Source organism: Perognathus longimembris, chromosome 14, assembly GCF_023159225.1.
Source record: "Perognathus longimembris pacificus isolate PPM17 chromosome 14, ASM2315922v1, whole genome shotgun sequence".
Lineage (NCBI taxonomy): Eukaryota > Metazoa > Chordata > Mammalia > Rodentia > Heteromyidae > Perognathus > Perognathus longimembris.
The window spans coordinates 36,804,712-36,828,044 of record NC_063174.1 but is presented as its reverse complement, the minus strand read 5'-3'; the positions used below and the strand labels follow the sequence as shown (position 1 = coordinate 36,828,044).

General features: G+C 46.9%; 1 protein-coding gene across 3 annotated transcripts; it reads left to right on the top strand.

The window, feature by feature from the left end:
• The first annotated feature begins 198 nt into the window (after positions 1-198).
• On the top strand, positions 199-17,699 carry Zfp36l1 (ZFP36 ring finger protein like 1). Of its 3 annotated transcripts, none has more exons than XR_007213170.1 (3): positions 199-400; positions 2,923-3,943; positions 17,688-17,699. XR_007213170.1 is itself a non-coding variant. In XM_048362088.1 (3 exons), the coding sequence occupies exons 1-2, from the start codon at positions 344-346 to the stop codon at positions 3,880-3,882; spliced, it is 1,017 nt and encodes a 338-aa protein (XP_048218045.1). In that variant the 5' UTR covers positions 199-343; the 3' UTR covers positions 3,883-3,930; positions 3,966-4,061. The 3 variants fall into 3 exon arrangements, 2 of the variants coding, with proteins under 2 accessions (XP_048218045.1, XP_048218044.1); XM_048362088.1 differs by lacking the exon at positions 17,688-17,699 and adding an exon at positions 3,966-4,061 and having other exon boundaries at positions 2,923-3,930; XM_048362087.1 differs by lacking the exon at positions 17,688-17,699 and having other exon boundaries at positions 2,923-4,061.
• Positions 17,700-23,333: the final 5,634 nt, after the last annotated feature.

The window sequence follows — 23,333 nt, the reverse complement described above, 5'->3', positions numbered from 1 at the left end:
TCCCCCCCCTCCTCTCCCCCCCGCCACCCCACCCTCCCGCCTCCCCGCCTGACCGCATGGCTGATTCAACCTCAGTGTCAATCAACTTTTTTTCCCTCCTCTTCCTCATTTAAATAACTTTAAAGCTCCTCCTCCTCCCCCCTCCTCCCCGCCCGCAGTTCACCAAATCTGAAACTTATAAATTGGGCTTTGCGCGCCGCAGCCCGGGAGAGTCAGAAAGGCGAGGGGCCCCGGTAGCAGGCGTGTGGGACTCCCGACCGGAGAGCCGGAGGCTGCGCCTTCCCCGCACCGGGACCTTCACGACACGCCAGATCCCCGCCCTTGCCCCGTGCGAGCGCCCACGATGACCACCACACTCGTGTCTGCCACCATCTTCGACTTGAGCGAAGTTTTATGCAAGGTAAAGTGGGGCGGAGCGTCCGCTGTCCCAAGTAGATTTTCTTTTGCTTAAAGAAAATAAAAGAATAAAACACAAACCACCAAAGTTTGGGTGTTGCAAAGTTGGAGATCGCGGGAATTCAAGGGAGATGATTTCCTTGAGCCTGTGTATTTCCCCTGAGTTTGAAGGAATTTGGCCCTGTCTTCTGCTCTTACAAGAGTTGCAACCGTTGCTGCCAGGGGTTATATGTGAATTTGAGAAACGGGCTTTTTTTTTTTTTTCGGTTGGCGGGGGGGGGGGGGGTGTCGAAGTTTTCAAGGAAGGGGCTGCCTAAGGGAAGCAAGATTTGGGGAGTTCATTAATCCCTCCTTGGTGCTGCTCGAGCCGGCATTGGCTGATCGGCTCATTTTGTGCGCTCTGGGTCTCTGTGCGGCCAGGAAGGGTCCAAGTGAGTGCCAACGGTGCCCGCCTGCGGAGTTAAGGTTGGGGGTCCCAAGGAAACGAGGATCGAAACGGTATCTGACTTGGGAGATGTTCCCCTCTGCCTTGGGGCGAGGTTAGGGATCCCTGCGAGGAAGGAAAAGGCCCGGAGATGGGAGTTCAGGAAGATCTCTCAAAGCGAGTTTGTATAGTGAGGTTTGTGTCTGTCCCAGCCCGTCTTAGTTTAACTCCTGCCGGAGGTATCGCGTAGATCAGACTTTGGGGTGGAAGTCGGTTGACATCCCCCCCCACCCCGTTACTGTTGCGAGGTGCTGCGGGCCCTCCATTGAGGGACAAGGAACAAAATGCTGCCCAAACTTAAAATACCTGACCAGTCAAGGATTTAAGGCTGATAGCTTCCCAGCTGGTGTTGAAAGGAAAAAGAAAAAAAAAAAACCAACAACAAAAAACACAAAAGTTTTCAATCCGGAATGCACTCGAAATGTTCGAGTCCTATGGCTGTTGTTAAACTATTTTTCCCAGCCCGCCCCCTCCTTCCCCCAAATTTGAAAGGATGAAGCTGCTAGGCTGCTTTTAATTGCCGAAGTGTTTTGCCTTCTCTTAAACACGTCGGGTCATGTCGCTCTCTTTCCCCAGCTTGCTGCGCCTGTCCGTGCAGCCGCCAAGGCCCCCAGGGCTGCAGGGTTGGGGTGCAGGGACGCCGTGGAGCTGGAGAGCAACTTCAAAAAGTTTGAAAATTTCAGATTCCTTCTCTCCTTGCGCTTTTCCAAATGGCTTTAAGCCCTAGCCGGCCGGGCCGCCTGGGCTCCCTGGCCCTCCTCTGGGCTCTTCTCACTCTTTTGATCTATTTTTCTCTCTTTCGCCCCCTCTCCCCGCAGCCCCTTCTTCCCGCAGGACTTTTTTTTTTTTTTTTTTAATGAACCTCATTGTTGAGAACCGGCCCACTACTGGGTTCCTGTAATCCGTGCGCAGTGGGGTGGTTGCTGCTGCAGGTTCCCGGTTCCTGGCCCCTCATCCTAAGGGACTAACTAGAATTTGCACAATGACACCCACCTGGGCCTGAAGCTAACTCCTAGATTCTGAACCCATACCCTTTCTAAATCGTAGGTACAGTTTGGGCAGGTGACTAGGGACTCTTGGGAACAAACCCTGCCTGTGCCTAGCACGGCTCCCCCCCCCAGCCCCCCGCCCCCCCCTGCCCCAGTAAGCTGTTGACTCCCGGGTGGGTGGGGGTGGGGTCTGGTGCTTTCCTCTTCTCATCTGCAGCTTCAGTTCAAGATTAAACACTGGTGCCCTTATCCAGGCCTCTCTTAGCAGCCCGGAGACCAAGTGCAAAGGCATCTATCTTCTCTGGGAAGGAGGCGGGGGAATGGTGGGAGAGATTCCTGCCCTGGGCGCCCCTTCCACGAGTCTGGGACCATGTGTTTGTGTTTTCAAGCATCACACACTTCTGCCCCAACCCCAGGCCACTTCTTCCTCTCTTCCTCCACCCCTAGCAAGCAAAAGCACAGGCAGTCTGCACACTTGTTGGCAGCCTAAGGGAAGGAAGGCTTCTGAAGGGGAGGAAGTTGCCTTCTGAGGCCCGATGGTGGGGGAGGGGGCTAGCAGCCGAGCAGGGGCTGATTAAGAGGGGAGTCGACTCCTGTTTAGCCTTCTCTAGGGTTTATCCAGGGGCTTTTTTGTTTTTTGTTTTTGGCTGGGGGAAGGGAATCTGGAGAGTCTGTCTGGTGTGAGATATTCTGAGTTGAATGTATTTGGGCGGGAAAGAAGTTGGGATTTTACAGATTGGAAAGTGGTGCCTTGAGGAACAGAAGATGGGCATTTCAGGGGACCATGCAGAGCGGCAGGCATGCAGAAAATTGTTTTGCAGACTAGGGCTTTGTGGTTTCTTCTTATTAGTGGGGCTCAAATGAACCAGGGTGGCTGGAACTGAGGGAGAAAGGGAGGAAAGGAGGGTTCCAGAAGCAGCGAGAGAGGACTCCTTTGGGAGGAGAGCCTGGGCCTCTGATTATGGGGGAGAGGGCTGTCCTGGGACCCCTTCCTCTAGCCTAGTGGATGTCCTCTGTCACTAACCAGCCTTTTTCTTCTCTCTCTTCCTCCAGGGTAACAAGATGCTCAACTACAGTGCTCCCAGCACAGGGGGCTGCCTGCTGGACAGGAAGGCAGTGGGCACCCCGGCTGGTGGAGGTTTCCCGCGGAGGCACTCGGTCACCCTGCCCAGCACCAAGTTCCACCAGAACCAGCTCCTCAGCAACCTCAAGGGCGAACCAGCACCGGCCCTGAGCTCTCGGGACAGCCGCTTCCGAGACCGCTCCTTCTCCGAAGGGGGTGAGCGGCTGCTGCCCACTCAGAAGCAGCCCGGGAGTGGCCAGGTCAACTCCAGTCGCTACAAGACCGAGCTGTGCCGCCCCTTCGAAGAAAACGGCGCTTGTAAGTATGGAGACAAGTGCCAGTTCGCGCACGGCATCCACGAGCTCCGCAGCCTGACCCGCCATCCCAAGTACAAGACCGAGCTGTGTCGCACCTTCCACACCATCGGCTTTTGCCCCTACGGGCCCCGGTGCCACTTCATCCACAACGCCGAGGAGCGCCGTGCCCTGGCCGGGGCCCGGGACCTCTCCGCTGACCGTCCTCGCCTCCAGCATAGCTTTAGCTTTGCCGGGTTTCCCAGTGCCGCTGCCACCGCCGCTGCCACCGGGCTGCTGGACAGCCCCACGTCCATCACCCCACCCCCCATCCTGAGCGCCGATGACCTCCTGGGCTCACCTACCCTGCCCGATGGCACCAATAACCCCTTCGCCTTCTCCAGCCAGGAGCTGGCCAGCCTCTTTGCTCCTAGCATGGGGCTGCCTGGGGGTGGCTCCCCCACCACCTTCCTCTTCCGGCCCATGTCCGAGTCCCCTCACATGTTTGACTCTCCCCCCAGCCCTCAGGATTCTCTCTCGGACCAGGAGGGCTACCTGAGCAGCTCCAGCAGCAGCCACAGTGGCTCAGATTCCCCCACCTTGGACAACTCGAGACGCCTGCCCATTTTCAGCAGACTTTCCATCTCAGATGACTAAAAAATCCAGGGTAGGGAGGGACCCCCCCTGCCCCCTCTACTCCCCTTCCTCCTGCACCCACGTCCTAGACCCTCCCCACCCCCTTCCCCACAGCCCTTAACATTAACAAGGTTAAGCTCAACCCCTTCCCAGAACCTTGGAATGACCCATCCTTCTCATTTACCTTATCTCCCCCCCCCCCCCCCAAATAAGGACAAGTCAATTTGTCAGTTTCTTCTGGCTTGGATCCCCCTCCCTCCAGTTTATATAGCCCACTTAACTACGCAGAACAGACAAGTCCTATATTCATCAGTAGATGCCTTGATATTTTTTTTTCCTCCTGGCTTAAGCCTTAAGTGCCAAATCACAAAAGAAAAAGCAGTAACAGTTTACAGAAGCAACTTAGTGCCTTGTAATCTAACTTTGTCACTGTGACTACATTACCTCTTTAGCGCCAGGAGGCGCCCGAGGGCCTCCAGGAGCCTCTGCCCAGGGGGAGGGGAAGAGGGAGGGGGCAAGACCCAGAACCAGCAGCTCCCCCCACTGGCTATACAAATGCACCTTCCCTTCAGTCTCCCCACACTTCTTCCCTCTTCCCAGTAGTTATCCCCCACTTTCCCCCTTCCTCTCCCCCTCCTCCAGTTGTGGCTGGACTTAGGAATCCTGTCTTGACATTCAAAACCTTTTCCTTTCCAGCCTCGACCCCTGTTGACTAATCTTGCCTGGGTTTGTGTAGGTCTGCAGGAAGGAAGATTGGAAAAAACAAAAAACAAAAAAACCACAAAAAAAGGATGAAGATTATTTTGACCTAAGTGGGACTTTGTGATTTAATTTTTTTTTTAAACAAGTGGGGAGAAGGGGAAGCTAGATACGGACTATGAGAGACTTGGTCTTGGTGCTAAAGTTCCCCAGTTCATATGTGACATCTTTTAACGAAAAACGTAATGGAAAAAAAAATGAGAGAAAAGCTTAAAAAAATGTAAAGGGGTGAGCAGTTAATGGTATTCATTCCACATACGATATCTGTGTAAAACGATTTCCTGTAGAAGTAGCTTTAATGGTTTTTGCTCTGAATACCGTAGGTCTACCCTTAGCACTCACGCCTGCTTTTTTTTTTCCCTGGGTTTTAAAACTTCATATAACTTTCAGAAATTGGAGAGCAAAAAATTTTGCTTGTCACTGCACATCAATATAAAAAAGCTTATTTAACTTATCAAAACGTATTTATTGCCAAACTATGCTTTTTTTGTTAATTTTGTTCATATTTATCGGGATGACAAATCCATAGAATATATTCTTTTATGTTAAATTATGATCTTCATATTAATCTTAAAATTTTGTGACGTGTCTTTCCTTTTTTTTTTCCACAGTTTTAATATATTATTCTTCAACAACATTTTTGTAACTACACTTTTTTTGGTTATTTTATTTTAAAAAAATGAAAAATTAATTTAAAAAAATGCAAAAAACTGTTGGATTATTTATTTTAGAAATTACCCCCTTTGTGTTGGACTGCAAATTTTCTTTGTCTTTAGGCCTTTCACAAGTAGGACTGAGAATGTATGTAAAAGTTCTATGACAGCACAGAAGGAAAAAAACCACCTTTGATGTATAGCTTCTAAAAGGGAAAAAAAAAAAAGAACAACAAAAAAACCTTTTGACTTCCATGTGCCCATCTCAAGACATTCCGCTCGCAGATTTGAGGTTCTGGATTCTAGGTTTGGAGTTTTCCAATGTTAGTGTAAAACAACTGGCGTGCGCATTTGTGTGCACACACACACATAAAGATGAATGTAATTACTATTCCTCTTGCTGGTCACTACCGTTGCTTTCTATTTCTCTTTTCTTTGTGTGAACTTATTTAAAAGAAAAAAACCTTTTTGTAACGACTATTTGCAGTTTAAAGAAAATCAATAAACCCCGTTTTTGTTTTTTTTTTCAAGAACTGGTGGTAGAGCTGGTTTTACTTGGTGTGGTTTTTGCCTTGCCTGGTGGTTTGGCCTCTATCTTGAGCCTAGTGGGTTGGCGGGTCTCGGGGAAAGGGGTGGAGGTGTTTTGCAAGGGAGGCTGTCATTCCTCCTGCATTGCTGCAGGGGACAGCCTGGTGGTGAGTTTGACTAAATGGGGAAGGCCAGAGTTGCCTATCTGTGTAACCTCAGTTTATTCCAGGGAGCATAGTTCAGAAGTCCAGTCTACTCTGCCCATACTGAGGCCTTCAGTCACTTTGCGTGGTGTCTGGGGTGCCAATGATGAAGAAGACGGCATACAATCAGGCCTGGATTGAATGCTTCAGGCCTGTATCTCCCACAGGCATTCACCATGTCTTAAAAGATCAGAATGGAAAGGAAAGAACTGGATTTGTCTCTGTTGAGACAGCTATTAGATAGAAGTGGGCATCAATATTGACATAAGAAATTGGCACTAGCTCCCAACACCATAGTCCTAATTATACCTCTGGTGCTATGCAAAATAGTTTCTAGAAGTCCCCTTGGAAATCTCCCCAGCCAGAACCAGGTAACCACAAACGATCTTTACCCCATGTAAGAGAGACCATGTAGATCTTTGTAAAAGTCTCAGCTATTTGAAGCTCTCAGTTACCTCTTAGCTCCTTGTGCTCTTGAGTTTGGGGGTTGATTTGAATTCCCACAGCAGACACTGTCCCCAAGACACCACACCTACCTGGATCTGGACTCCACTGCTCAGCAGATATTGTGAGAGGTCAGAGGATGTGAGACAGAAAAATAGGGATGACTTCTTATTCCAGAGTGGGGGCTAATGGTCCAGGAAAGGGGAAAGCAGTGAATTTAGGCCTCTTGGCAGATAAATGGGGAATGACTGTGCACATGTGTGCATGTGCGCCGCGCACGCGCGCACGCGCGCGTGTGTGTGTGTGTGTGTGTGGTGTGAAATTGGGTGAATAGAGCTCAGAGGGGTCTAAGCTTACCTGTCAGGCAGCCCTGAAATTCCTCCATTGGAAATGGGTCCCTAGAGTTAGCTAACAAAGATAGAGGCATTGATTCCAGCAGGACCCAGGTTGGTTACAAAGGCAAGAAGAGACTCCCTGTCACTTGGGAAGCTGGGTGTCCCTAGGTTTTGACTTTTAAGCCCACTTAAGTGTCTACATGGGGAATTCATTTGGCTTGGATTTAGGCCACCCAAGCCCAAAGCCTGGTTTCCTAACATCTAGATCTTAATAGGCAGAGGAGATGAGCCTGAAGCTACTTGGGAAAAGAAATAGACTTCTTTCAGGCCCATTATCTTCCCCACCCGATGAACAGATGGGCGGAGTCCTCAGCAGAAGCCTTGTGCTCTAGGCCACCAGAAACCCTTGGGAGGGGGAGCCCATTCCTTGTAGGAGGCCTCGGTCTCAGTGCTCCTCCACAGCTATGGGGGGTGGGAACCACCCAGAGGCCGCTGAAGGTAAGGCCCACTCCAAGGGATATGTAGTGGGAAAGGCCAGATCTTCCTGTTGGCCAGTTTCCTGGGCACAAGGCCTCCTTTCCGTCTCCTGCCAGGGACCCTGGGGCTTCTGTTCTTTGGAAGCCTCCACGTGGTCTTGGGGGAGGGGCCGGGCAAGGCCTCTGTGGTTGCTAGTGTTGCACCCACGGTCTGGGTGTTGGAGCAGCTCAAAGCCATGAGCTCTTTTGGCCTGCTAGGCAAGAACCTATTTTCCCTGGCCTCTATGTGTTGGTCTGAAGGAAGGTAAGGCCTGCTGTGCCTCAGTGGCTTTTTGGGGAGAGGAAGAACTTTCAGGGCCAAAGGAGGATATGGGGCAGATGAAACATGGGTTTTGCCACTACTTGGGTCTTGATGCCTTGGTTACTGAAGAGGAAAGAGGGCATGGCAGAAGAAGGATCCATAGGTGGAAAGAAGGTTGTTGGAAGTCTCAGTTCTGAACTCTTCATCTGTATCTCAAGGGGCTGTTATGAGGATCAGGCAAGGCTCTTCCTATACACCAGGAAGGCTTTTAAGAACTTGGTATGCTCATAATGACCCCATCAGGACAATTCCATACTGTCCTCATTTCACATATGGAGAAACTGGTGTGCAGGGTGGTTCTTTCGTTTGTCACCTGGTAAGAAAATGTCAGGACTTGATTCCAGGTCACATAGCAAACATGTTGGTATCTCACCACTGTTCTATAGAGTGTCAGAGGCTGGCATACTGGAGACACAGGTCATGGTCCTTGGCATATGGTAGTGCAAGTCCACCAGCTGCAGAAGTTTGAGAGGCAGCAGTGGATTGGGTGATGGTGTACACACCCTCCTTTGGGATCATGATCTCATGTCCCATGAAGCCCTGCACTGGTGAATCTAAAGGACGGTCCTGAGAGGGGGGGCAGGCCACCCCCTTGGACTTTCTCCTCTCTGCCTGCCATGAGGTGGCTTCTGTTAATGATCAACAGACCAAAGGGTGCCCAGGGGCCTGCAAGGACTTGGCCCCATGCCCTTCTTCCCCCGGGGTCTCCCACCTCTGCACGTAGCCAAGCATTTAATCATGTCTGGCTGGGCTCACTGGAATGCTACCTGAGTTCAGGGGGTGAGGTGGTGGGGAGGTCAGCAGGCCCCTGCCACCCCTCCCCCTGACCCCTGGCTGCTTTGCAGATGGTCTGCTAAAGCCTGCAGGAATCAGAGCGCTGGGAGCCAGCCAGCACCCGGGCCTGGTCTTGAAGTCAGGTCATCACTGGCAGCTCTGCCTCTGGCTGGGTAAGGCTTGGGTTACAGGGAGCCCTGGCCTGAGGGCCTTCAGTGCTCTTTGGAGGAGTCCCAAATGGTGAGATCTGAGCTACCGTTGTTGTCGTGGGAAAGTAGGCCCTGAGGAGCCGGGGCAGGGGCTGCCCACGGGCTGCTGAGCCCCAGTGGACGAGGATGCCTCTTCCTTTTGTGTAGGCTGTTTGCACTTGTTTTGAAATGTTGGCAAAACCCCTAGTCTCAAGGTACAGGGATGTGAGTGACGGTCGTGCCTGTGCTATCAGCTTGTGGTGAACAAAAACAAATATTGGCAATAGCCAAACCTAAAGCTGTTTTTCCCCCATCTGAAGCCAACGTCCCTGACTCCCAGTTGTACTAATGACAACATGGGGCCAACTTCATTTCTCTTGCCTCTATTACTCCAGAAGGAGCTATTTCTGTAGTCAGAGGAACTTGGGTATAAGTCCCTGCTCAGACTCAAGGTTACTCTGACTGTAAACTATAAACTAAGTAAGCAGCTTAGAGCCCAGTTTTCCTCATTTGCAAAATAGGATGATAATGCTGCTGCTAATTATTCTTGGTTCAAGAGGTAGACAAACTGGCACAGTCACATAATAGAATACTACCCATCTCCATAAAAGAACAAATGATGATGCACAACAACATGGATGGATCATAAAAGCAAATCTGAGTGGGATCAAGCAACTGCAAGAGAGCACATATGGTATGCATCCATCTGTACAAAGTTCATAACTCGTTAAAACTGGCCTATAATGGACGTTTGATGAGCAGATGGAATATATATGAAAAATTTATTGAGCCATGTACTGAAGATTTGGGGCACTTTAAGCTATACCCCCTCCCCCAAAGACAAGGAACCCTCCCCTCTCAAACTCTACAGTTGGTGTAAATGTTGAACAACATGCATGAGAAAAGAAAAAAGTAAGTTTGAAGGAAGGAAATTCAGTATCTGGTTCATGATAGAGACATCGTGAATTGTGGCTATTTTTTGGTAATAGCAACCAGATGATGTTGGTACCATTGTCATCTTCTTTGTATTTGACTTGATTTTAGTTTGTTTTTTTTTTTTGAGACAGGGCCTTGCTTTGTAGATTGTGTCTTTTGTGGAACTTGCCATGTAGCTAGCCTAAGCTAATGGGAAACCCTTGGTCCTCCTGCCCCTGTCTCCTGAGTGCTGAGATTCCAGACGAGTACCATCATACTGAGTGACTTGCCTGGAGAGTGAGTTCTGAATCCCTGGCGTAGCTCCTGTTCGTCTGTCCTGAACCCCTCAGCAAACAGGGGTGGCTGCTATAGAAAAGCTAAGTTCAGTGGGGATGGGAAGGAAAAAACTAGGAGAGACAGAGAGAGGAAAGGGGTACTCTTTGCCCAACTTAGGTAACTATAACCCCTCTGTACATCATCTTTATCATAAAACATTAAAAAAATAAAAAGGAAAGCTAAGTTCACCATAACCCGGGTACAAATGAGTGGATTAATTAGTAAGAGTGATCATCCACAAGCAGAAAAAGAGTTTGTCTTTTGGCAGATGCAAAATAAACTTCCTGTGGCTCATTGCACCTCTTATAGGAGGCCAAAGGAGGCCAGGCCCACAACATAGAGCTGCTTTTAAGAAGTCATCTATATAAGCTTTTTACCTGCTGGGCCTTCCCTAAAACTGACGTGGTTGGGAGGCCTCAGGGGCCTAGCTGGTTTAGGTGGGTCTTGGGCCTGGCCGTCTTGGCTCCTTCTGTCTTCCCTGGCCCTCAGGCTTCTATCTCTGCAGCAGCACTACGCTGTCTGAAAAGATCACTGGCTCTCAGCAGAGGGGTCCCAGCTCAGAGTCCATCATGTCACCCTAAGGCCTTGGGGTGGGCTCTCACAGGGCTTACTGCTTTGTGCAGTTTGTCACAAGATTTAGCCTCAGTGCTTGTGGAAGGGCCCAAGACTTGGGGGGGGGGGGGTGGTTCAGACAGCAAGATAACACATAGGGTGATGTCTCTCAGGACTGGGTCAGAGAGTGCCTCCTTCAGTTTGACACCTTATCTTACCAAGCAGTCTTGGATATGGGTCCCTGTTCAGCTACAGGCAAACTGCACAGCTTTGGGAGAGTTCTGTAAGGTCTGGAAGATGGTTGTCCTCCTCTAAAGAGACATAGGAAACATGTTCTCCTGGCCTACACTGCAGGACTGAGAAAGGAGAGGTGGAAAGAAGAGGAAGAGCTTTTGGCTATGTGTTGGGAGTACAAGCAGCTTGTAGGCCTCAGAGTTCCAGCACCTACCAGTGGAGATGTTTTCCTGTCATAACTGTCATCTGGGCCTCCACATGCGGTACATATGTTTTAGGTGATTCTTTACATTTTACATCATCAAAGGAACAGGAGCCAGCTCTGTGGAGGCTGGCTGTGCAAGCCAGGTGCTGGGCTCAGCCTTCTGGCATGTGGTCACATCAGATAGTACCTGTCAGTATGGATTAGTACCAGCCCCATTTTACAGATGGGGAAAGCCGGGCTTGGGATGATTCATAGTCCCACTTGCACACCTGTATACATGTCTAGCTGGAACTCAGGCCTGTCTGACTCTGATTCCCCACTCAGTAGAGGAGAGAGATGTCTAATAGCATCACTCTTCCCCTACGGACTAGGTCAGCTGCTCCTTCCCTGGGATTTCTCTATCTCCAGCCCACCCTCTCTGCAGCCCAGGGGTTAGGTAGCAAGTAGAAGCTGGAGGAAACCAAAGCATGATGTGGGTTCAGTATATAGCAACCCACTGAAGTATACCGTATACAGCAGTATACAGCAGCCCATAGGAAATCAAGCCCCCTGCCTCAGTGAGTGACCCCATGGCAGAGGGAACCCCATTTTATCTCTCAGGGTGATGCTATATTGCCTGATGAGTGATCTGAAAGCTGAAGGTAATGTGTGAGTCAAAAAGGGCCCAGCTGATTCCCTCCAAACAGCTGCCAGCTGTGTGAGAGCCCTACAGTCACAGTCTGTGGGCTGGTTCTGGAAGGCACTGCTGGCATTGTTGCTCTGTCTTTTGCTCTTCTCTGTGAGATACACAACTCCCAGCTAGGAGTGGCAGAATAGGGCCCTAGCTCTAGTCCAGGAAGGCCTTTTCCTCATGTCTCTTTCTTCTCTTGTTAATAACTGTCACTGCTCCGATCTGAGCACTTGGAAGCATGAACAAAGCCAGGCAGTTGGTCAGCCTGTCCTTTACCTGGACTCAGATGAAAGCTGAAGTCTTTTTGGCTTTGATGTGACCCTTGACCTCTCCTTCAGATGAAGCAAGCCAAACCCAGGTGTGTGTGTGTGTGTGTGTGTGTGAGTGTGTGTGTGTGTGTGTGTGTGTGCTCCCTCCAAGGGAGGGGCACTTCCTTTGGCTTGTGGTCACTGTTACGGGGAGATTTCTGGGGTACAGGTCTGCAGATAAAGGCAGGACCTGAGCTTTCTCATTGTAGATACACATTGGTCGATTGGATTCTGCACCAACTCCCCCCACCCCCCATCTAAAGGCAAGCCTGGGAGCTATACCATGGTGATTACGGAGCAGCAGGCAGCCTGGTTTGCAGGCTGGAGGAGCTCCATCTTGTCTCAGTCACTTGAGGATGGTCCTAGATGGTCATTTCCTATTCCCAGGCTTCCATTTCCTTGTCTATGGAATACTGGGGTTGGGCCAAGAGAGTTCTCCCCTGATTCCATGAATATCTTAGAAAGCGAAATGCCTAGATTTTCCTTTTTGGAGATGCCAAGTTTCCTCTGCTGTGCAGAATGACGAGGAGCCAGCATTGTGGACGTTGTAAAACCCTGACTAGAGTTATAGGTGGAAGGGAGTTGGTGTGTGCTGGTAGTGAGGTTGAGTGACTCACACAGATGGGTCGGGGATTCTAGAAGTTGTTGGCTGGATGAACTTCCTTTGAAGTGGAGGTTTGCATCATGTTTATGAACTGTAGATTGAATGAATAGTATGTAAGTCATCTTGTGGCTTGTTCTGTCTTCCCAGACACACACTATTTCAAATGAAAACCCTGAAGCACACTGTTTTTAATAATACACACCCACACCTTGCCCCGCAATAACGTCTCATGTCTGTAATCCTGGCTACTCAGGGGGCTGAGACTGAGGATCGCGGTTCAAAGCCAGCCAAGACAGAAAAGTGTGAGACTCTTATCTCCAATTAACCACCAGGAAACTGGAAGTGGTGGTGTGGTTCAGAGTGGTAGATCACTAGCCTTGAGCAAAAGAGCTCTGGGACAGCACCCAGAGTTCAAGCCCCACCACAGAGAAGACAACAACAACAACAAAAAGACAATACAAAACCACAAAAAAACACCAATACCCCCCCAAACCAACACCACCAACAACAACAGAAAACACACCTTATTTTAGAACTGTGCTTTGCATTTGAATACTACAGTTTCTCTGACACTCAGAATGGTATAAATCCCAGAGAGGTCAATCTGGGCTTTGTCCAAACCTTTATTACAAGTTGAACTGTGGAATAAGAGCATTAGCTGGTCAAACAAAAACTAGGTGCTCCCTAGCTCCCCAACCCCAGGTGTCCCCAACATCCTATTCAAAGCAGTTTCTCTTCCTTATACTGCAGCATACGACACTTAATATTTTAATACCTGTCACTCTGAAAGTGCCATATTCATTTAATTTCTTCACTTATCTGTCATCATCTCACCCAAATGGAAGGTGACTCTTACCAGGCAGGCACCCGGGCTCTTGTCTGCCATTCTATCTCCAGTATAGAAACCAATAACACTTACCAGACACTCAACCAACATTGCACATCAGCTGCTATTGTGCCCTTGGCCTAGACTTCTTAGTTTCTAAGAGCCCAGCATTTTTCTAATCCAAGGAATTCAGCCTTTAAAAAGCCTGGTTGGATGTGTGAGGAAGCTGTGGTATTTCAAGGTTCATAAGTATCAGAATCAACCTGAAGAATCAGGCATATGGCTTCCCACTGGCTTCTTGTCCTTGAATGAGTCACCCAATCTTTTTTGGGTCTAGGTTGCTTCATCTGTAAGAGGAGATTTAGGCTTAGTTCTCTTGCAGTCTCTTCCAGCTGGATACCTTGTGATTCAAGAATGCTGTGTTTGCACTCACTTGTCCGTTCTCAAGCATGTTTGTTCAACTCTCTTTAATAGGGGTTCTAGGCCTATTAAAGCAGAAAGAAAAGTAGCCTTGGGAAGCAAAGAGTAAATGCAAATACAAACGAATTACTATATTCTGCATAACAAATTATAAGGTCTACAGGTAGATTCCAAGGGAATTGAGTATTTAATTAATCACCAGTTAATACAGATTTTATTTTCAATTCAGGCATAAATTGACAAGTATCATTTCCCCAGTCCTACTGTAACCACACCAAAGCTAATAATATTGTCAGTCCCCAGTACAATAAGGGGATTGGTTCCAGGCCCTTATGTGGACAATAAACCGTGCAGATACCTAAGTCTCTTGTTTAAAATAACACAAGCTGGGAGTGGATGGCTCACACTTGTAACCCTAGCTACTCTGGAGGCTGAGCTCTGAGGATTATGTTTTGAAGCCAGCTGGGGAAGGAAAGTCTGTGAGGCTCTTATCTCTAATTAATCACTCAAAAGCCAGAACTGGAGCTCTGGCTCAAGTGATAGAGCAACAGCTTTGAGCAGGCCCTGAATTCAAGCTCTTGTATCAGCACAAAAGGGAAAAAAATTAAATAAAGTAGCACATTATTTACACCTAATCTACATATATCTTTCTATATTCTTGAAATCATCTCTACATTGCCCATGTTACTACATGCTATTGCTTTAGGCATAATGAAAATAGAGTCTGTGTTCAACATAGATGCAACTTAAAAAAAAAATTCCCTGTATGGCTGAATCCAAGGATACAGAACTCAGCCATATGGAAGGTAGAGTGTCTTATCTGAGTTAAAATATTCTTTATAAGTGGAGTCATGTCATATTTCCTTTCTTCTTTCTGGCCTCTCTAGAAAATAGCTTTGGGATGATTCCAGTTTTTTGGCGAGAAACTCTTCATGACAACATTAAGACAACCTTTGTTGCAGAATTGCATGATGTGGTTGGTACATGCTGACACAGCAGACAGAGATGGCTGTTTTTCACTGATAAATAAGTTTTGTTGCTTAGCACATATTCATCTTTCTGCAGAAGAGGGTTCCTCCTCTGTAACCTGAGGTGGTACCCCAATGTAGTCCATACAACACAGAGATAAGCCCTGGTTAAAACTAATGTAGAAGGTGTGATTATGGTTCTTCAAGGCCATGTGATCCTTATTCATACAGATTTTGCATTTTAGTTGGGGAAGCCAAACAAAAATGAATGAAACTACCAGTTAATCCAAGATTAACTTGAGAGTGAATAATTACAAGACAGTTCTGCTCATGAGGCCCTGTTCACTGGCTGACTCACCAGGTGCCAAGGAGCCAGGGCCGGCTGGCTGGTGCCTATGCAGAGAGCAGTGTGTATAGCCTCACACTGGCCTGGCGCTGGCAGAATCAGAGGAACCCTTTTACTGCCCAGAGCCATACAGATGCAAGAAATTGAATGTGAATGACTTCCCAGCCCACAGCGAGAGAGAAGTGGAGGGGAGGGATGCACTGGTCTCAAGGTCATGGCCATTGGAGCCATTCCACAGACTCATCAAGATGTGCTGCCCTCCACAGAGCATTTCTAAACATTTTGGACCAACCTTTAAATATCAAGAGTTTCTTTAAAATTTTTTGAAAATAATAATCCAGCTTTCTGGAATCTCTTGAAAAATATCAGAACATCTGGACACAGAATGCTTGGGTTCCCTTTTAACATGAGCCATATGGATTTAAACAGCATCTTTTTGAGATAGATTCTCACTATGTAGCTTAGACTGTCCTAGAACTTGTTATCCTCTCCAGCCTTCCAAGTGCTGGGATTACAGTGTGGGCCACTATGCCTGGCTAGTATCTACTTCTATTAAAATGGGACACTTGTATTCTCCGTTTTTCACTAGTCCTCACTGCTCCTTAATACATTTCTGTATATTACACTACTGAGTGGTAGAGGAACATTTTTATGTATTCATATCTTTGTCAAAATTAAAATAAGAGCCAAAGAGGGCTGTATACTTTTAAAAAGAGTCAACAGGAAAAAGCCTATAGCTTCATGCATATATCAAGAGTAGCTATGTTGAAAGGTATATAGTCCACCAGCCTCACTCATTAATTCCCAGTTGGGCTTCTGTACCTGTCGTTTGTGAATGACATGTCAGGATATATAACACAGCCTTACCTTAAGGGCAGTCCCCATAGCTGAGATGGATTCGTTAAGGGCAGTATGTGCCAATGTTAACTCTCTTGGGCTTTGCACAGGTACAGAGATGTTAGTTAACATGCCTGCGACCACACAGCTAGTGGAGGGCAGATGTAGGATTAAATGTATTCCTGCCTGACTTCAAAAGCCATGCTTTGCTACCTTTGTACCATGAGGCTGCGAGACAGAAGTTTGTGGCCTAGGGATGGTCTGTATGTGTGTGTGAGTGTGAGTGTGTGTGTGTGTGTTGTATGTCTTCACTAGAATTTAAGCCACAGATCACAAGGGCTTTGGTCTACTTTATTCCCTGTTGACTGCCTGAGCAGCACAAAGCAAGGCTTGGCATGCAATAAGCACTCATTAAATAGCATTGAATGTAGGGACAGGGTAGGGGGCAGGACCTATGGTATCTGCAGTTTGCTTCCATGTACCGAGGCCCAGAATCAGGAACAATCAGGGGACTCTGCAGAGGAACTACAGTTGCGCTGTAGCAGTTAACTTCTGAAAACTCCCAAAGTCAGGGCTTAAAATAACCATATAATTTGGCTTTCGATTTGGTGGGTGGACCATTTGAGATGGGTGTAGCTGGGAAGTTCTGATCTGAGCTGGGCTTCACTCTGTTTGTGTGCTCAGTCTGGGTGGCTGGTTTGAGACGGCCAGGGTGGGTTTATGTAATCTTCCTCCCTCTAGCAGGACAGCTGGACCCTTGCTCTCCATAGCATTCTATGAGAATGAGCACTGGCTGGCCAGAGCTCTGGAGGGCAGAGTTTAGAGCTTGCACATCACATAAATCAAATTCTATTGGCCAAAGAAATCACGTGGTCAGACCAGGTTTCAAGCAAATTGTCTACTCCTGGATGGGAGCAGGTTTAGGTGGGTAGATTCAGGAAGAGGCGCTCATAGCCATTAAAAATAATAATTTACCACATGCCCATACCCTTTGGCATCTTGTGATTTAGTGGACAATCAAAAAGAGTGTTTGTTCTACTATTTCAGGCAAATTGGAGTCAGAAGCTCTCTGGCTTCGTATTATAATGTCTCTGTCACTGATACTTTCTATTAGTCCTTGTTCCTTCCATTGGTCTTTGTTTTGTTTTCCTTTTTATGTAGTATGGGAGTTGAACTCAGGATCTTCTATTTGCTAGGCTGGTGTTCTTCTACTTGAGCCAGACACAACAATTCTTGCTTTAGTGTTTCAGGTAGAGTTGTTAGCTCTTGCCTGAGCTGGCCTTGGACTATGATTTTCCTTCATTTTTCTCCCTTGTAACTAGGAGTATAGGCATGCAATACCACACACACTCCTTTGATCATCTAAAAAAAGAAAAGCAATTATTTTTGAAGGCTATTACAGGATCTTTCTATTTAACAGAGTCAGCAATCCCACATAGGTGGGGAGGGAGACAGAAAAGAGTGGAATTGAGTGTTAAGTTGGGTTAGAAACACATGGTTATTATTTGTTTATAAATAATTTATCTAGTCAGTTGTGAGTTTGAACTCAGGGCCTGGGTGCTATCCCTGAGCTCTTGCTCAAGGATAGTGCTCTGTCACCTTGAGCCACAGCTCCACTTCTGGGTTTTGAGTGGTTATTTGGAGATAAGAGACTCACAGGGACCTTTCTGCCCCGGCTGGCTTTGGACTGCAATCCTCAGATCTCAGCCTCCTGAGTAGCTAGGATTACTGGTATGAGCCACTGGCACCTGAGACTGTGATTTGTATTTTAGCAGCTTATGTTTCTTCTTTTTCTTTGGTTTACAGTGCTGAGCACCAAATCTAGAGTCTTAACACAAACTAGGCTATATCCCCAGCTCTACCACCACTGAGCTACATCCCTAGCTCCCTCACCTTGGATATTAAAATATCAGGTCTGTAATGCAAGTCCCTTTTCAAGATTTGGAGTGTCTCTCAAGGCTTGGAAACCAAGGGTGAAGTAAACATGTAGAATTCAAATGTATACAGGTTACACTTGACCTGCATGATGGGTCCTCACCTTCTGGAATCATGATGCATTTTAGAAGCCAAGGGACCATCCTCCTGGCTTTGACACCGGAGACTGGAGTTCTTCAGTTCACAGCCAGTGGGAACATGGTGCAGAAGTTCCTTCCCCACAAAGAGCTCTCCCTACACACAGAGAGAAACATGAGATTTAAGGTCATGGAAGTAGTAAGGAGTGGAAACCCAGTCTTCCCATTCTAAATCCATTGCTCTATGTCATATAACTTCATTAGGAATCTGGCTTTGGCTTAAAAATTATACTGAAAGGAAATGATTTTGAGAGCTATCGTCTTTGAAAATATCACATACTAGCTGGGCATCAGTGGCTCATGTCTATAAGCCTAGCTACTTAGGAGACTGAGATCTGAGGATTGTGGTTCAAAGCCAGGCTGGGCAGGAAAGTCTGTGAGATGCCTGATCTCCAACTAGCCACCAAAAAAGCTGGAAGTGGAGCTGTGGCTCAAGTGGAAGCTAGAGTCTGCCTCAGGGATAGCATTAGGCCCCGAGTTCAAGTCCTAGGAATACGCCCTCAAAAAAAGAAAGAAGGAAGGAAGGCGAGAGAGAGAGAGAGAGAGAGAGAGAGAGAGAGAGAGAGAGAGAGAGAGAGAGAGAGAGAAAGCAATGGCCCCCAAGCCCCCTTTCCTCCCATTCTCAGCTAAGCAAATCTTCCCATTCTCCTCCAACCCACTCCTCCCTAGGATATGGCCAACATCTGAGCATCTTCTTTTCCCCACCACTAGTTCTCAGTGGTTGGTTACAGGTGGAATCGGGGCACTCCGGGAACCCCAGCTTTAGCAGGTCTATTTCTCTCTTTTATCAGATTCCCCAGAAGAGATGTTACAGGAGAATAGTCCTCCAACTTTTATCTACTTGCTGTATATTCAAGAGTACATTTTAAAAGAGAAGCACTTAAAAAAATCTTTGAAAAAATTAACCTTTCAGATTAATACAGAGAATTTCTTGTTTGCAGCAACTGCTTCTGGAGGCAGTCCTGGATTGTCTAAAGATGGCTGTCTTCTTGACAGGGGGTGGGGATATTTGCTGAAATGTAATCCTCATTATTTGAATGGTTCATTGGGTGTTTGCCATATGCCCCAGGACAATGGATGACACTGTTGCTTTGCTCACCCACTATTAGGTAACTTTTCTCTTTTTTTTTTTTTTTTTTAATCACTGCTAGGCTACACCCTCCTTGAGTCTCTTGTGGTAATAACAGCAAGCACCTACTATGTGGCAGGGGTAAAGCTGGCCAGGAAGGTGCCTAGTATACTGACCTTGCACAAACACTACCCCATAGTTTATATATATATGATAAAATAGTAAAATATAAATTTATGCAAAATATAAAATACGATTATATAAAATAGAAATATATGTATTTGTGCTAGTACTGGGATTTGAACTCAGGGCCTGATGATTGATGATCTTGCTTGGCTTACCCCCCCACCCCCATTCTCACGGCAAGCCCTCTACCACTGAGCCACAACTCCATTTCCAGCTTTTTGGTGGTTAATTGGAGGTAAAAGTCTCACAGACTTTCTTGCCTGGGCTAGCCTTGAACAGTGATCCTCAGATCCCAGCCTCCTGAGTAGCTAGGATTATAGGCATGAGCCACCAGCACCTAAGCACATAGTTTTCCCATACAATTCTTACAACAGTCTCACTTGCAGATGGGAAAACCTGAAGCTCAGGGTGGTTAAGAAACATGCCCAAGGTAGCACAGCTGGTTCCAGCACATAGCTGGGGAGCACCGCCATTATCTCATTTGGTTTGACAGCAGCCCTGAGAAGTTCATCACGTTAGTTCCGAGAACTAATTGCTACATCTTCAGGAACTTCATGAGTCAGTTGTTAGACACAGTCATTATTGAATATGAAATCATACAACTGGACAATTAAGTATATGTAGAGCAAGTGTAAAGATTACACCAAACTTACTACATCCTAAGCCCGTTTCTCTTGTGCCCCCTATCCAAGGGCAAAGCAGAGTGGCTGCTACTTTGGTGCAAAAACCTGGTCTCTGTAGGGCAGGAAGAGACTGACTCCTCCCTGTTCCAGCTGGAAGCTGCTTCTTCCGGTCATTCTCCAGGGCGGATATGTTGTAGGAAATGGCCACCGAGGCTGCAAGGAAGAAAAACACCCGCTTCCCATGCTCCTGACATAGGTAATAGAAAGCTCTAAGCTTGAGCTTAGAGCCCTGTCTCTGAGTCGCAGGGAAACAGGCTTCTCAAGGGAACTTGGCCTCCATGGCCCTGGCTCAGAAGGTTTCGAGGCTGGGGAAGCAGAGGGTCTATAAGTGTGAGCATAGCCTCGGGCACCAGGTAGACCTGGGGTTGACTTATGCTTCTTTCTGCCTCTTTATAAGGTGGGTAGCCTGAATTGAGGTGTTTAACTTCTCAGAGCCTCAGTCTTTCCAGCTGTAAAATAGGAGAGCACCCATTTTATGGCCTTTATCAGCACCACCACCACCACCACCTTGGTACTACTTCTTATTTATGTGGCACTTCATCATTGACAAAGATGCTCTCCTTTATTAGTTGAGGACAAGGAGACTGTTGAGGAATTTCCATTTCCTCTACCCCTGTAGGCTCCTCAGAAGCCTTTAGGCCCAGAACCTTGACTCTCTCATCTCTCTCCTCCCCATTTCCAAATTGAGGCCTTGCCTCAAGATGAGCAGCTGTGCACAGCTTTGGAGCAGCCTGGGATGAGAGGTGCACCAGGGTGATGCTCCCAGCAGCCTCTCTTCTTCCTCCTTAGCTCTACCCCTGGGACTCCCAGAGTCCTGTCCCTTCTCCTACTTGACTTTTTAGGAAGATAAGGAAAGTAAAACTTGTCTTCCTGGGTTTCCAGAAAGGGATGGGACCGTAGCTTCTGGTACCTTGAAATCATGATGACTCATTTCTTTCCTTACCTGGCCTACTTACTAAATCCCCTCAGCTTTTCAGCTTGCTTGGCTAATGGCTCTGCAGGTCTGTCTGCCAGGTGAGGCGAACATCAGCAGCTGTCTCTCACGCCAATCCAGGTCTCAGTCTCATTTTTGCCACATGGCACAGGTGGCTGCCTCAGTCCTGGCTCGGATAAGCCTCTGTGATATTTCTCTAAGGGTATATCAGTCTTTCCAACTTGGGGAGTCTTGCTTCAGAAACCACTCAACACCTTCAGCCCATCCTGTATTATTGGGGGAAATAAAACAGGAAGAGGAGGGGTGTAGCAGCCCTGAAGATAAGCATTTCAGTCAAGAAGGCAGGGACAAGGGCTGACAAGTGGGAATGGTTGGCCATAGGGGAAGGCTACTGCCACGGAGAGATGGGACACAGTGGGCATTGGTAGACTTAAGCGTGTAGGCTGGCTCATCTGCAAACTTAGGATATGGAAGTGTGAGTTTGATGGCTTTACCTATCTAAAACATGATATTGCAGCTGGGAATATGGCTTAGCGGTAGAGTTCTTGCCCTGGGTTCGATTCCTCAGCACCACATAAACAGAAAAAGCCTTGAGCAGAAGGAAACCAGGGACAGTGCTCAGGCCCAGAGTTCAAACCCCAGGACTGGCAAAAAAAAAAAAAAAAAAAGTGATATTGCAATCCATAGGAGATTATCCCTCAAGAGATTATCCCTTAAGAGAAGGGTGCTATAGTTAGGAGAATAACAATGGAACACAATAGCGTCCTATGGAGAAGCTTTTTGTTGCAAAGGGGCCTTACACCTGGTCCCTGGGGACTTAATCAGCAAGTTCCTTTAATGAGACAAAGCAGCATAACCAGCTTTAAGGAGAAACATCTTGTGAGCACACACCATGCGGTTGTGTTATGTAGCCTGCACAAAATATTGGTAGCTCCAAAGAAGTGTGTGTGTGTGTGTGTGTGTGAGAGAGAGAGAGAGAGAGAGAGAGAGAGAGAGAGAGAGAGAGAGAGAGAGCTGGTAGTAGACTCCCCAGTGTTGTTTTTTGTGGGCTGGTGCAGTGGCATTGGAACATGTTAATTTGGAACTCTCATGGTTTCCTATTGGAAGGAAAAGAGACTAACTAGTGGGTCACTCAACAAATTCTTTTTTCTAGATTTAATTTTATAATTGTTATTATAAAGGTGATGTACAGAGAAGTTACAGTTATGTGAGTTGGGTAAAGAGTACATTTCTTTTTGGACAATGTCAGCCCTTCACTTGTTCTCTCCCAGTTTTTCTCTCTCATCCTTACCCACAAGTAAGTAATTCTTAAAACTCCATCTGGAAGTGGCACCTGCTCTTCTGCTCTCTTCATTGGCTAAAACACATCAACAGCTAAACTTACAATGCCTAGTACAGTGTAACTCTCCAATGAGCAATAACAGTCTACATGAAAGGCTCTCAAGTCAGTTCTGCTTCAGACTTAACTCATTCAGCTTTACTCATTCTTTTTCTTAAGCATTTACTTTGCCAGTGCCTCATGCCTTAATCCTAGCTACACAGGTGGCTAAGATCTGAAGATCATGGTTTGAAGCCAGATGGAGCAGGAAAGTCTAGGAGACTCTTATCTCCAATAAAACACCAAAAAAGCTGGAAGTGGAATTGTGGCTTTAGTGGTAGAGTGCTAGACTTGAGCACAAAAGCTCAGGAACAGTGCCCAGACTCTGAGTTCAAGCCCCAGGACCACTGCACCCATGTATGTATGCCTGCACACGCATGCACAGGTACACACACACACACACCCCCCCCGAGCATTTACTTTCTTTTCTAGCATGGATCGCTTGTACATGTTCACAAGGTTTAGTGTGCATCTTCCACACATGCATACAGTAGATACTGATCAAATCCAACCTCCCCTTATTCACCCTCTTTCACCAAATTTTCCAACCTGTATGAGCTGATATGCTTTGTTCAAGTCAACTATTCCTCTACAAGTAAAGAAGAACATAAGGTACTTTGTCATTCTGTGTCTGGATAATTTCACTTAACATAATATCCTCCATTTCCAACCATTTTTCTACAGATGATAGGATTTCATTCTTCTTTACATCTAAATAACTCTCTCTCTCTCTCTTCTTTATTTATGTATTGATGAGAATCTAGGCTGATTCCATGTCTTGGCTATTGTGAATAATGCTGAAATAAACATGAGTGTGTAACTATCTCTTTGTTTGGCTGATTTTACTTCCTTTGGATATGGGATTGCTGGATCATATAGACCTCCATACTATTTTCTAATTGTCCTAATTTATAGTCCCACCATAAGAGTTCTTTTTTCTACACATACTTGCTAGATTTTTTTTTTTTTAATTATAGCCATTCTAGCTGGGGTGAAATGGTACTTCACGGTATTTTTGGTGTGTACTTCCCTGATGGCTAGTAATAGCAAGCATCTTTTTCATGTATTTTTTGGCTATTTGTATTTATCCTTTTGAGAAATGTCTATTCCAATCAGTGTGTGTGTGTGTGTGTGTGTGTGTGTGTGTGTGTGTCTGTGTCTGTGTCTGTGTCTGTGTCTGTGTCTGTGTGTGCATGTGTGCCAATCCT